The sequence below is a fragment of the Acartia tonsa genome, chromosome 1, assembly GCF_053477335.1.
Source record: "Acartia tonsa isolate MP-2025a chromosome 1, ASM5347733v1, whole genome shotgun sequence".
In the NCBI taxonomy this organism is placed as follows: Eukaryota; Metazoa; Arthropoda; class Copepoda; order Calanoida; family Acartiidae; genus Acartia; species Acartia tonsa.
The window spans coordinates 17,306,679-17,320,806 of record NC_137260.1 but is presented as its reverse complement, the minus strand read 5'-3'; the positions used below and the strand labels follow the sequence as shown (position 1 = coordinate 17,320,806).

At 31.3% G+C, this 14,128-nt stretch overlaps 1 protein-coding gene across 1 annotated transcript in view; it reads left to right on the top strand.

Annotated features, from left to right (window-relative positions):
* LOC145326713 (neuronal growth regulator 1-like) overlaps window positions 1-14,128 on the top strand; it is a 53,453-nt gene that overhangs the window by 28,413 nt on the left and 10,912 nt on the right. Inside the window, exons 6-7 of the mRNA XM_080170091.1 lie at window positions 110-137; window positions 12,924-13,000. Coding sequence (XP_080026217.1) covers window positions 110-137; window positions 12,924-13,000 — 105 coding nt within the window. The remainder of the gene's footprint in view (window positions 1-109; window positions 138-12,923; window positions 13,001-14,128) is intronic.

Genomic DNA, 14,128 nt, shown 5'->3' with positions numbered 1-14,128 from the left:
CAAACCGTTTTGGAGATCATAACGGATACACATACATTTACAAAGACAAATGTTGCTAAATAAACAATACTATTTCACCATAAAATTAATAGAAATCTTTTATTTTCAGATAATCGGAGTTCAAGCAAGAGATGCAGGCAAAGTTTTGTATTTATGAAATTAGTATTGTATATTAAATCCTATCAGAGTCGTGGAGGATGTATCTGAACCCCCTCCCTCCACTTCCTAGCAAATTTAAAGAGTGTGGATACACCACCCTACATCCTACTACACCTAACGCGCGCCAATTTACCAGTAAAAGGACGCTTTAGTGCAATGATATGTAGGGGTTGTATCCACCCTCCTTACAGTAAATTTATATCCCATTTGTTATCGTAATTACAGCACACTAAAGCGCAAAGCCCCTAGATTTTGGTTTCATTAGGGTGACATAAATTCTAAAGAGGGTGTCAAAATTTACGGGTGCATTTCACCCGTCATAGACCAAAGAATAATTTTAGGGTATAGTCCCTTTCGTGGCAATACACCTTAAAGGGCGATTCTTCGTATTTTTCACAGTAGCTTTTCTCCTATTTCTAGCCCCTGTGGGGGGCTCTAACCCTGAGGGGCCAATTGCCTAACACTGTGGGGCAATCAACTAACCCAATATAACCTAACCTAACCTGTAATAACCTTTTAAAAGCCATTTTAAAAATACGACGAATCGCCCTTTTTATTTTACAAAAAAAATTGTTTTGATACGACTTTTATTCAAATCATTCAATTAAAAAGAAAAGTATAATTTCAATTAATTTAAGAAAAATCCGCTTACTTTGCCTGATATTTTAATATTAATGCAAAGCTGTAAGATTTGCATAATTAAAACTTTTCTAACTTTAATACAGATAAATTTGATAAATAATGTTACAAAAACTTTTTATTTTTTTCTGTGTGTTTTTGCACAGTAATGTTAGTTAGAAAAAATTTGAGGGTTTATACAAAACAGTCAATCATTTTATCTTTAACTATTAATTAAATATTTTTTAACTGTACATTAAAGAAGTAATATATCTATGTAATACATGATCTCGCATAGATAATTATACATTAATTTCCTTACCTCCACCCCCCCCAAAAAAAAAAATAAGCCCGTGAAGCTAGTGACAAACAATTTAGTAATCAAAATGACCTTGTACAAAATAGTATGTCTGATAATCGGTACTGCTAAAATTAAAAATTATACAGTTAATTAGAAAGACCTTATTTCTAGATAAATTAAAATTTGCATACATACATATTTAAATGAAAAAAATGTAATCTTGCACTAACATTAATAACAAAGAAAAGTTTCAACCATAAAATGCTAAATTCTGGTTCTAGAGTTGGATTTAGGTTAGTTCTAGCTTTGAAGATTCTCTGTAAGTCTTGCGTGTTGGTATGGTTATTGTTAATACATTTTTTATATAAGATAAAACATACTATGTATGCAGATAGAAAGGGGACAATAGGTTGTTAATTACACTAATAACCAAAGTTTTATAATAACAATTTCTTATTCGTTGGGACATTTATTGGATTTTGATTGGTTGGTTTATTGAGTTGATTGTCCAAACTTTACAACCACTAACTGTAATCTACAGAAGGGGTATATTAACATTAGGGATGTACATGAATAATAATATATCGGCCATTGTCTTGTCCCTGATATGTTCCCTGATATGCATGTATCTTTCCATTATTGTTATTATTTTCTCGTATTCATTCGAATCCGGTGGATAGGAACCGGTTCTCATCCATACGAAAAAACTATGTCTAGCATCGTATTATATCCAGCTTTCTACGAATATAAAAATGTACAATCATAAGATTAAAACCAGTTTTATTAGCCCGTGCCTTCGGCACCTCGGGGCTAAAAAAACTGGTTTTAATCTTATAATTGTACATTCTATATCCGCGGAAAGCCGTTTATAATACGATGAAAGATAGTTCAAAGCTCTATTCACCTTTTTTTCATTTTTTAACTTTATTTTTTTTATACTTGTGACTGCGCCCCTAGCTTCTAGGGGACTCTGCTTTGAAAGGGGTGAAAATAGCCTAAATCAAACCCAAAGATTATATCTAGATTAAAATAGCTTAAAACCATCTTGGGACCTGTGTAGCTTCCCTATAAAGGAGAACTCAATCATTTTAGAAGTACTTAGTACTTTATATAATAGAATAATCTTAGACAAAAAAACACCATAAAAGTTTTAATAATAGAATTCTAGAGTATTGAATGAATAATAACCACTTAATATTGAAAATTAAGCCGTATTGATTTTTATACATTTTATCTCTAAGATTAATCAAATTCAAGGATTAAGTAATTCAAGTTAGAAATTTAAACTATAGATCCCAATTGATAAAGCGGTTTGCGAAATCTTATGCTTCATCTGGGCGAACAAATGGACTTCGTTCACTTTGTATTATAGATAGAGTTCAATCAATATTTTTTCAATCTTTAAGTACTTAATAATATTCGTAGATAAAAATCAAGATATTTGAATATTCCCTTCAAATCAGTCCAAAATTTATTATAATATTACATTTATGTTCGTACAAACTGTAGTATTTCATTCCTAAATCAACTAGTCAAATTAAACGTTGCTTTTAATTCTTATACAAAAATTATGTCTTTTAGGCTGGCTATCTTAATGTCAGACTGACTGACTTTAGAGTTTGCTTTTCAGGGAAGCTTTAAAAAGATAAATAAAATAAAACTCACTAAATATAGTCCCTTTCGTAACATCGCACCTTATGGGGCGATTCTTCGTATTTTTCACAGTAGCTTATCTCCTATTTCTAGCCCGTGCGGGGGGCTCTAATCCTGCGGGGCCAATTACCTAACCCTGTGGGGCAATCACCTAACCCAATATAACCTAACCTAACCTAAAATAACCTATAAAAAGCCATTTTAAAAATACGACGAATCGTCCCTTATGGGGCGATGTTACGAAAGGGACTATTCCCCACTAAATTAATAATCAAATAAAATTTATCTAAAAAAGGTTTGAATTAGGTTGTTTTGAATAAATACTCAACAATATCCAAGTGCCAGATTTTTTACAATCTCTTTGGGGGATTTTGTTAATGACATTAATACTTCAAAATCAGGGCTGAAGGAAGGTGTATAGTCAAAAAAAAAGTCTAAAAGTTCTGAAATCATATAGGAATAAAATGTTTTTTTCATCCATGATAGAATTTTCTTAAGAAACAATTAATAATTCAAAGACTGTTCATGTGTTAGACATAAAGAAAAAGACTAAATAGTTTTCTTTCTGGGTTTCCTATTCACAACCAAGTTCTTTTCAGGAGCATTATTTTTTTAAATCAGCAAATTAAAAAAAAAACGCCTTCTAAATGCTTTATGTCCAGCTGCCAATCTTAGAGCCGTTACTAAAATATTGTATTAAGCTACAACTTGTTTTTCATAAAACATAACCATCTGCCCAGTAATAAAATGATAAATTCCCCTAACAACATATAGCTATGTGTTTTAATTTTATTTCACAATATACACTCTTTTGTTAATTTTAAAATTACATTGTTAGATCTAAAAATCATGAAGAAAATGTTATAGATGGGGTAATTCTTACTTATAGATATATCATTACTTAGATATTACACCACATTTTTATGATCTGTAATAAAGTGAAACTCCCTTTACCCTATTCCCTCCCCTCCTACTTTATGAATGAACTGATCAATAAATGAGTTCCTTGATTGAAACCTAAAAATACGACTATTTTTCTCATATCATAATATCCACGTATATTCTATATCCATTTTTTATACTACTTTATAATGCACGTTTGCTATAGCAAAAAAAAAGATATTTTATCAAAATTCTATCTATATTATGATGTTTTATGTTTGGAATAATAATATTAAGATATGCAGTGGTAGTGCACCAACAACTTAAAACAACAATTTAGGAGTATAGCTCCTCTACGTTACTTTTATGTTGAAAAATTGTAGTTTTAAGTTTTCTTAATATAATAGTTCATGTCTTGGAACCCCTATTGAACCCAAATTTTCTTGGCTTATAATAGCACTTTTTATCTGCGGTTCACTAAAATTGCATTTGAACCACAGACGAACTTTTTGAAACCTTTTAGTTAGGTTAAGTAAAGATTAAAAGATACCCGCAGGGGTAGTATCCCTGCAGGTCTAGAGCGATATCTTATACGTACAAATAATAATATAACCTAATGACACTAAGCATTTCTTCTTTGAAAGTGTTTTTTTATTATTTAACGCTATATTAATAATGACATCTACTCTGGTCTTGGGTTAATTTTTATCATGCGTTAAGTAATACTACTTCATGTCAGTTATACTCAAACACTTATTATCAAATTATTAAAATTTTCTAAATATAATACATCAATTCCAGCGACAGGAAAGCTGTAATTTAAAGTAATTAAACTTGTTTCATTTTAAAAATAAATCACAGTATGCTTATTTCCAGGCAGTTAATCCGTAGCTGCCACCTTTTAGAGAATCCGCAACCGTTCCTTTTTTCAACTCAATTTTTTCAAACTCAAAAGGGCTGTTTATTACACTAGTCCCCAAAGCTTTTTAATAACAATTTCTTATTCGTTGGCTCAACAACTTTGGGAACTTTGAATTTTTATTGTATGTTTCATTAAGTTGAGTGTCTAAAGGGATAATTTTGTGTGTACTCTTTGGTGATGTACATCAATTTATCGGCCATTGCCTTATCTCATTAGATCCCTGAGCTGGATCTTTAAATCATTTAAGTGGTGAGCCAGATCGGGGTGAGCTGAATTTCAGGCAATCACAGCACGGCATTTCATAAAATGCTGTGCTCTCATTGGTGGAAAGTTTGCTCACCCCGATCTGACTCACCCCTAAAATGATTTAAAGATCCAGCTCTGGTAACCGCCTAATTTTCTAATATGTGCTGCAAAGTTGCTATGATAATCAAAGAATTCTTGACTTTCATTCTTTGTCTGTTATCGAAATATTTATCTTTGTTATTCTTTCTATTCTTGGTGTATTTAAGGCACGTGCTCTGTCATAATATCAAACATCATAATAGGAAAACACATAAAAAATAAACAAGGAAACTTTTTTACTTTGTAGCACAGCTGACAGATTTTAACATCATTCATAATGTTGCGATATTATACTTTATTATGGAAATATCAAAGCAGCTTATAGGGTCTCTAAAAATAGTGGATAAATGTTCCAACGCTTGGCCTAACTATGCCGAACGTCGTAGTTCCTTCTAAACTGACGTCAATCAGCTAAAGCGTTGTAACATTTGTCCACTTTCTTAGAAACACTGTAAAAAAAAAAATATGAAAGTTCTTGAAAATTTAAGTTAGACCCTTAGAAAAGTTTTTTTTTGTATGAAACTGTTAAATATTTGAATCTATGATTTGAAAATTATTTTGATTTTATAATGATTATACTTTACTCTAATTTGGAATGTCTACAACATCGCTTTAACCAAATACACTGTTATTTCAAGAGAGAAACATACCTACATACTGAGACATAAAGCAGCTACGTTACAATCAAATACGTTTATATTCTGCTATGGTAGGGGATGTAAAGTGACACATAGAAGAGAGCAGGGGTGGGAATAGGCCATCAATAAAATTAATTTGCCACCAATTTTCAACTTTTGAAAACAGGTTCATTAGTATTGCACAAAAACATGTTTTAATGTTTTATCTAAGAAATGTTGACATTGATTGGCGTAAATAGTTTTTTCTTTCAGTTGCCATATCCCTGTTATTTACGAGGAGGGAATATGCATGTCATTCTCATCTTAAACCAAAAAAAGAGTTTTCTACCGAATACTATTCTATTTTTGTTTTTTTACCATTTCCATTTTAACTCAATTCTCTTTCTATTTTATCTCATTCTTGTCTTTATTTTACAATAATTTATGTGTCGAATTAAGTAATACCAACCAATCGACCAACAACTCAAAAAACCTAAATGCATAAAAAAAGCCTTTCCAGTATAACTTCGAAACCGATTAATAATCGCTGGTTCTGGTTAGAACTGGTTCTCAATCATACTGAAAAATCATATAAAAATCAATATAAAAGACAATTTTCCACGACTATTAAATTAAGAGTTTAAAAAATCATGACCCATCGGATCTAACAAAACAGGATTTGATCTTATTACATTAAATTTTAATTTCCGCTGGAAACTGCCAGAATTAGTCAGAAGGAAGGGGAGAGCTTAATTAAGTTTATAATATCTGTATAATGTATAGGCCTATGGAACAGCCTATTTTCATGTTAAAAAGCAGGTAAACTACAATAAAAAAATATTGAAAAATATCGTCTAAAAACTCTCTTGGGTTTAGAATAAAAACATTATTCTAAGACAAATCCGTGAAATCAAAATAAAACTTTTCCCCCTTATGGTTCTATGTAAGTCGAAAAGTAGAAAAAATTGAAGATTTTATTTTGTAAATATTTCAAATTTTTAATAGAATGTCTGATTGCTTGTTTTAAACTTTAGATTTATGAACTAAAACAGTTTTCATCATTTTTCGAAAAAAGTCTTTGAAAAGTTTCTTATAGTTATTTTACAGGTGCTTTTTTGGTTTTTATAAGAAGTTTAATTTTAACATGTCCCTTAATATCTCGCCTACAATTTTAATAGAAGCTTCATATTGGTCCTAGAACGATTATATCCGTTACCAACCTTAGAGTCGAAGACTATGGATATTTTTCCAGCTTCCTTTCTAAAAATAGTAAAGTTTATTTTTGTTTAATTGCTAGTATGTAAGTCTTTTTTTGTTATGCTTTACAGGGAAGTTACTTACTGTCAAAGCTGTATGCGTTTTTCCTACATTCAAATCTAATAAATATAACTTTGTATTACCATTTCTCCCTTCCAACTTTGTTGAGGAAATTACATGAAATTATGATTTAACACGCTATTTACATAAATTATTCACATTATTACCAGTCTTTGTCTTTATTTATTAAGGCGATAAACTCAGAAATATAGAGCTATCATGTTTTAACTAATTCATACGGTTTTATTAGTTTTTCCATGGTTTTGTATCTCGGCTCAACACCGCGTCATATCTAAAGAGTGAAATATGATTCCTCCTGCTTCTATGTCAGATGGGCGATATAAATAGTTAGTCTAGGGGGAATGCTCTGGCCCAAAACATGTTCAACTCATTACCATGCACTATTAGGATAGACAAAGGGATGGTTGTAAATATAACGTTACTATAGTATGCGTTTTTCCAATTGGCCTCTGGAAAGATTTAAATTTTTCCCTTCTTATAAAAACAGATTTCATAACATCTTAATATTATGAGATATATTTAAAATTTTTATATTTCAATATATTGAAAAAGCTCTTGACAATGACGAGATAAAAATTTGAAACTTTAGCCTTTAATAGATTATAGATAAAGCAGGAAAGTTCCCATATTTGAAAAAGAGCACAAATAAAAATTGTAATCCTAGTTTAGTAACTATCTCTTTTTATTTACCCGTGATCGATTGTGGCTTAACACGTAGCGCATTCGTTCGTCGTCGGGAAGGTGATTGGAGCGAGTCTCGACTTAACACCGCGTTAAACCTTTTTCAATATTTTTTTACCTTTCCTAAAGTCGGGGGTAAACCCTGTTCTATCAATTTGAAACTTTATCCCTCCTTAGATTTGCTGAAGTGAAATGCAAGTGTGCAGAAAATTGAGCTATATATATAATAGAGTTACATGCTAAAGAGTGCTCATAAATTTGAGCTATATATATAATAGAGTTACGTGCTATAGAGTGCTCATAAAATATAGAGATGTATTATAGAGTTACATGATATAGAGTGGTTACAACCTTTTAAAATATATTTAAATATAAAGAATTATCAGAATGTGAGCTACATAAAAGATTAAGTTTTGTCATAGTGAGAATCGGATCAAGTCAAGCTGAGTGTGCCAATGGCAACAAGTAAAACAGAGCGTGCCAATATTCCCCCAAGTAAAACATAGTATGCCAATATTTCATCAAGTAAAGCATAGTATGCCAATAGTTTAGCAAACAAAGCAGCATGACAAAAAATAAAAAAATATGAATTTAACATATTTTCCGATTTATGTTATGATAATTTAACCTACAAATTTACTACTTTATGTACGTAAAATATATAAACTAGCAGTTGCGTCCCTAGCATCTAGGAGCTCTCTATTCCAAGTAGTAGAAAAGTTACGAAAATTAGCCTAAAACCATTAAAATTTCAAAATAAAAAATCTCACTAATCAATGGACTGTTAAGGTTCTTCTTTCTATGAAGCTTATTAGTCCTTTAAAATACCAAGATTTTGTTACAATAGTTTTTCTTTTTAAAACTTAAATGTAAAGGATATTTTCAGCTCTCTCCTTCCCTCAAGTGCCCCTAGAGACATCGAGGGGGGGGGGGGGCGTGGGTGGACCGCTAGTATATATACATAAATTATTTCAAAATTTTAGAAAAAGCATATCTTGACAAGTAAAGCAGAGTATGCCAATATTACGCCAAGTAAAGCAGAGTGGGCCAATATTCCCCCTAGTCAAGTAGAGTATGCCAATATTCCCCCAAGTCAAGTAGCGTGTGCCAAAACAGGCTATTGGCATACTCAGCTTGACTTGATCCGGGAGAATCTAATCAGTGTAAGAGTTAGAAAGATTATAATATACAAACAAATAGACAGTCACACAGAAAGACATCCTAATTCTCTATGTTAGGTCACAAAAAACCTTTTAAAAAAATAAGCTGCTGTACTAATTGATAGAATTATAGACCGATCTATTTTTTTCTTATATAGATTCATACAATAATTTTTAAACTCTTATCACAGGACTTTTTGTGTTTTTGAAGCTTGGGCGCAGAAAGGGGGCTTAAAAAGAATATTTATTTACAAACTAAATATTGTAATAAGAATTGCAAATACTTTTTGCTGTCTACAATTATTATGCTAATTTTATATTCTATTATAATATTTATCTTAAAGAGAGGGGTAGGTTTCTGGTAGAATCCGCAAAGGTGTTTGTTTTAAGGCATAAAAATAATAGTAGTAGAACGATAATATTTACTAAATATGTGTATTTCTTATTGAGAAGAACTATAGACAATTTTGTTTTTTAAAGTTAAAATAAATTTTTATTGTTCTACGACTGTTTTTTTACTTATAACACATAACCTTTACGGATTTTACCAGAAACCTACCCCTCTGTTTTTGAATATTCCTTAATATTTCCCATATGATACGAAGCTTTTAAGCATTCAGAGATATCTATTAAAATCATAAAGTTTATTCTTTTGTTATTTTAAAAGATTTAACAGATGTTTAAATTACATTTAATTTGAATTATTTTTCTAAGTCAACATATTTTGTTATTTTAAATTACATACAGTTCACTATTTCCCGAAGCAGTTAATGACGTCATACAATTCAAATAATTAATTTTAGGCCAGTATACATTGTAATTGACCAATGGTAAAATATGTTATGGCCTTTTATTGGTCAACTGCTTCCATTTCCCCATATAAGTAGGACAATTAAAAAAAAATATATTTCTTTTTAAAAGAGCAAAAAGTTTACTTTTCTGAGAAAACCAGCCCTTTATACTTAAAAGATTATGTAACACATACTTTACTTATTTACATACCCTGTAATGTGGTTTGGCAAGAAATTAAGGTTTTAGAGGATTAGTTAATTTTGAGAAAATCTGGTTTGGAAGAAGAAGCTTATAATGCCTGAAAAAAAATCATGGCATCGATCTAGCACCCCAATCAACAAACAGGTGGACGAAACAATATATAGATTAGATGGGCATATGTCATATGAATATTCTCTAAAAATTTGATTAGGAGCCGAGAAAATAACGTTTCTCCCATAGCGTTACGGAATGACTGACTGGCGGACAGACATAGTGAAATTTAGAGTAGATTCGCTTCTAAAAAGACATTTCTTCCATAAATTATAACAAAAATATTCCTTGGGATTTATCATATTCCATATCAAAGAAAGAATAATTATTAAAAAAATTTCAAGGGGTACGAATTTTGAAAATCTAAGTATGACCATCTGTATGGTATATACTTTGTTGAAAACTTATTTTAAATCCTCTGGCCACAATCAAAATTTTCCACCCACTAGGGGGAAACTTTAATTTAATCTAATGTGACACATTTCATCTATTTTACGTACATTTCTTTAACATATGGAATAAGAAAAAAAAGTAGAAAATACAGGATTGTAATAATAATTATTTCTCGCATCGTATTATAAACGGCTTTCCGCGGATACAGAAAGTACAAATATGAGATTAAAACTAGTTTTTTTAGCCCCGAGGTGCCGGAGGCACCGGCTAAAAAACTGGTTTTAATCTTATGAATGTACATTTCTATATTCGTAGAAAACTGGATATAATACGATGCTAGACATAGTTTTTTCGTATGGATGAGAACCGGTTCCTATCCACCGGATTCGAATGAATACGAGAAATATATTTAAATGATTTTCTCGTATTCATTCGAATCCGGTGGATAGGAACCGTTTCTCATCCATACGAAAAAACTATGTCTAGCATCGTATTATATCCAGCTTTCTACGAATATAAAAATGTACAATCATAAGATTAAAACCAGTTTTTTTAGCCGGTGCCTTCGGCACCTCGGGGCTAAAAAAACTAGTTTTAATCTTATAATTGTACATTTTATATCCGCGGAAAGCCGTTTGTAATACGATGCGAGAAATAACTATTCCCAGGTTGTCTGCCGTAGCCCCAAAATGCGATATTCTATCCCTCTAAGGATTACAATAACGATATCGTAGACCAAAAGTCTATGATATCTCACCTTTTTTGTATCTAATTTTTATCAAAGTTTCGAAGACTTTTAAATCGTGCACTTTAAAAAAAAGTTAACTTTAAAAGTTCAAATAAAAAAGGGTACGATCGTAGCCCTGCAATGTCTAGAATAGTCCATTTTTGAGACTACAAAGGTCAACCTGGGTTAAAAATAAAATTCATTGAAAAATTATTTTAAAATACATTGAAAATATTAATCAAAAATGGAAATTGTTCTAATGGTTAATCAGAAGTGTTGATGTTACTTTTGTCTGAATAAAATTAAATCAAGTTTTAAATGTAGTTTACCATAACATAGAAATTTTAAAAGAATATTGGTTTCTCAACATATTTTCATTTCCCCCCAGGATTCATGTTTTATCTAAAATATGAACCTCCTATTAATTTATTTCAATAAATTATATTCCTGAATAAAGTTAACTGAAAAAAAAAAAATATTTATTGCATCGTATTATGAACAGATCTCCGTTGTAATAAAAATAAAAATTCAAAGTTTAAAGCTTAAGGCACGGACTAACAAAACTGGTATTAATATATGTTTTTTTTTATTTTATTAATAGTTGAAAACTGTCTGTAATTCGATGCTATAATCTATTTCTTGGTATGGTTCTAATCTAGCGGATATTTATCGGTTTCAAATCTATCTATAATACAAAGTAGAACGATGTCTGTCTGTCCGTCTGTCCGTCTGACCGTCTGTCCGTCCGTCTGTCTGTCTGTCCCTTAAGATCTCGGTAACCACTGAACCGATCGGATTCTACTCTTCAGGGTATCTACCTATTGGTCCTGTGGTGGTTTTAAGCTATTTTCTCGGGGGGTGGGACACCCCCAACCCCCCCAAAAACCAAAAAATCCCCCCCCATTTTTTTTTTTTTTTTTTTTTTTTTTTTGAAGGAGATTTCCATGGTCCTTTATGGTCTCTCGCAATAATTTTTTTTTATCACCTCTTGGGCAAAGCCCCTAGAGGCTAGGGGCGAAGCCGCTAGTACTGAAAAAAGTATTACATATAAATTTTGGATGATAATATAGAGAGAAGAAATATTCCATTTTATGATGTAATGGATAATGATAAGTTTGGCATGATCCTACCATTTCAAAAATCTCTTTGATTTTCAATATTTCCTTCATGTCATAAGCAAGCATCAGAGAGAGAGGGGACAATGGGCTGTTTATTACACTAGTCCCAAAAGTTTTATTTTAACGTTTTCTTATTCGTTGGCTTAACAACTTTGGGGACCTTTATTGAATTTTGATTAGTTGGTTTATTAAGTTGAGTGTTTAAACGTTTTAACCACTAATTTTAATCTACAGAAGGTGTAATTTTGTGTATCATCAATTTATAGGCCATTGTCTTATTCCTTTGGATCCCAGAGAAATATAGAAAAGAGTAAATTGAATATGTTCTTACATAAGAGTTATGTTTCTTGTAGTCAAACAGATGCATTCTGCTCAATTTCAAGTTTTCTTTCATATAAATTGAATAAAATAAAAACATTAAATATTTTCTGAAAGTCACGGAGCAAATTCTTCTGATGTTACTGATGACATTTAATTGCACAAATTATTTTTTTAGATTTTTCTATTTTAGTGTGATGCATATATATTTTCTTTGATAAATATTTTTAACTATTAAGCAATTATAGATATTTTACATAATATTTATAGTCATTGCATTAAAATAGAGGCATTTTTGGTTTCAAATTTATCATACTAACTTTTTTTCAATTTCAACTTATGTTTTTGCCAATAATGTATCCCATAGCCTCTGGGAGAATACGAGGAATGTCAGAATACCTAAACCCTCTTTAAGACATTGTTAAAGCTTCCCTGAAAGGTACAACCAATTAGGACTAACAATTTCCAAAATCTTTAGATTCAGTCCAAAAGAAACTTACTACTTTATATTACAGACTAGTTGCGTAGCCCGTAGCTTTGAGGGATGGGCTAGGGAGGTCAAAAACATTCAACCAATTCCGAGATTAAAACTAAAATTGCTTCTATTGACAAAAAAGATATATACAAAACTGTGGCTGATCTGTCAGGAATGTATCAATGTCAAGTGGCCACATCAACTGGAACCATCACTATTTCTACACTACTGACTGTTACAGCACCCAAGGTAAGGGTTACACTTTGAACAGCTGCTCACAAATTGTGTCATGATGACCTTTAGAGGGCAGGTTATCGCTTCTGGTTCTAGACCTCTCCACGCACCTTAAAACAAACTACGAGTCTTATAATTTCGGTGCTAAGCGTCCATGCACTCGATAGACAACCAACCCTTGAATTGCACGATCATTGTTAGGAAGTCCTAACCTTACATGGTAATGAGTTGCGCATGTTTATGAGTCAAGACATTCACCCTACTTTCACAATGGATGCTAAAGTAGAAGTCGGTACCCTTTTTAACGTCTCTAGTATGACGCAGTGTTGTCCAGACTCTTCCCGACAGCATGCCGTCACGTTGGCAATGCCGCGAGTTCTGTGTGACGTCATACACAGTTTTCCTTATAAAAAAAAATATTAAAATATTCTTACAAATAATGACTTAGCATCAGTCCTAATTATTATTTATGTAAATTTAAGCTCTATAATATATGCTAATTAGTTTTATTTTATTTAAAGTTATAATTTATATGGCTTTAATTTTCATTTGTTTGTGCAGAAAAAAGATTAGGGTATTAATTTTTAATAAGCTTGACTGCCCTCTTTAATCTTTCTACTATTAATCATTTGACAGTTTGATTTATTTCCTAGGCCTGCCTTACTCAAAGATTATTACAAAATCATTTCTTATATGTTTTATTTAAATACCTCTCCCCCCTTTCCCTTCCTCCTATAAATGTTAACTATATTCTAATAATAGAGTCTATACAACATTTAATCACAACATTAACCATATGAGGACGGGAAACACAAAATATTATGTTGGTGCATCTTAAAACAAAGTCTTACTTAATTGCTGTGCATGATTATATGGTCACACGTCTAACACTTTGATTGCACGACCTTTGTGTAGAAGTCCTAACTGTGCATGGTTTGAGCCAAGGCATTCCCCCTTCTCTATTATGTCTACTTTACTATTTATGTCGCGCACCTGACACAGCAGCAGTTGAAACCATTTTTAACGTCTTTGTTGCTTGAGATTGAACCTATCATCAACATTTTATGATGGGTTTATTATTTAGGAATTCTACATTTTTGTACACAATAAGGTACTTGTACACTTTTGTTCAGTTAAATCATT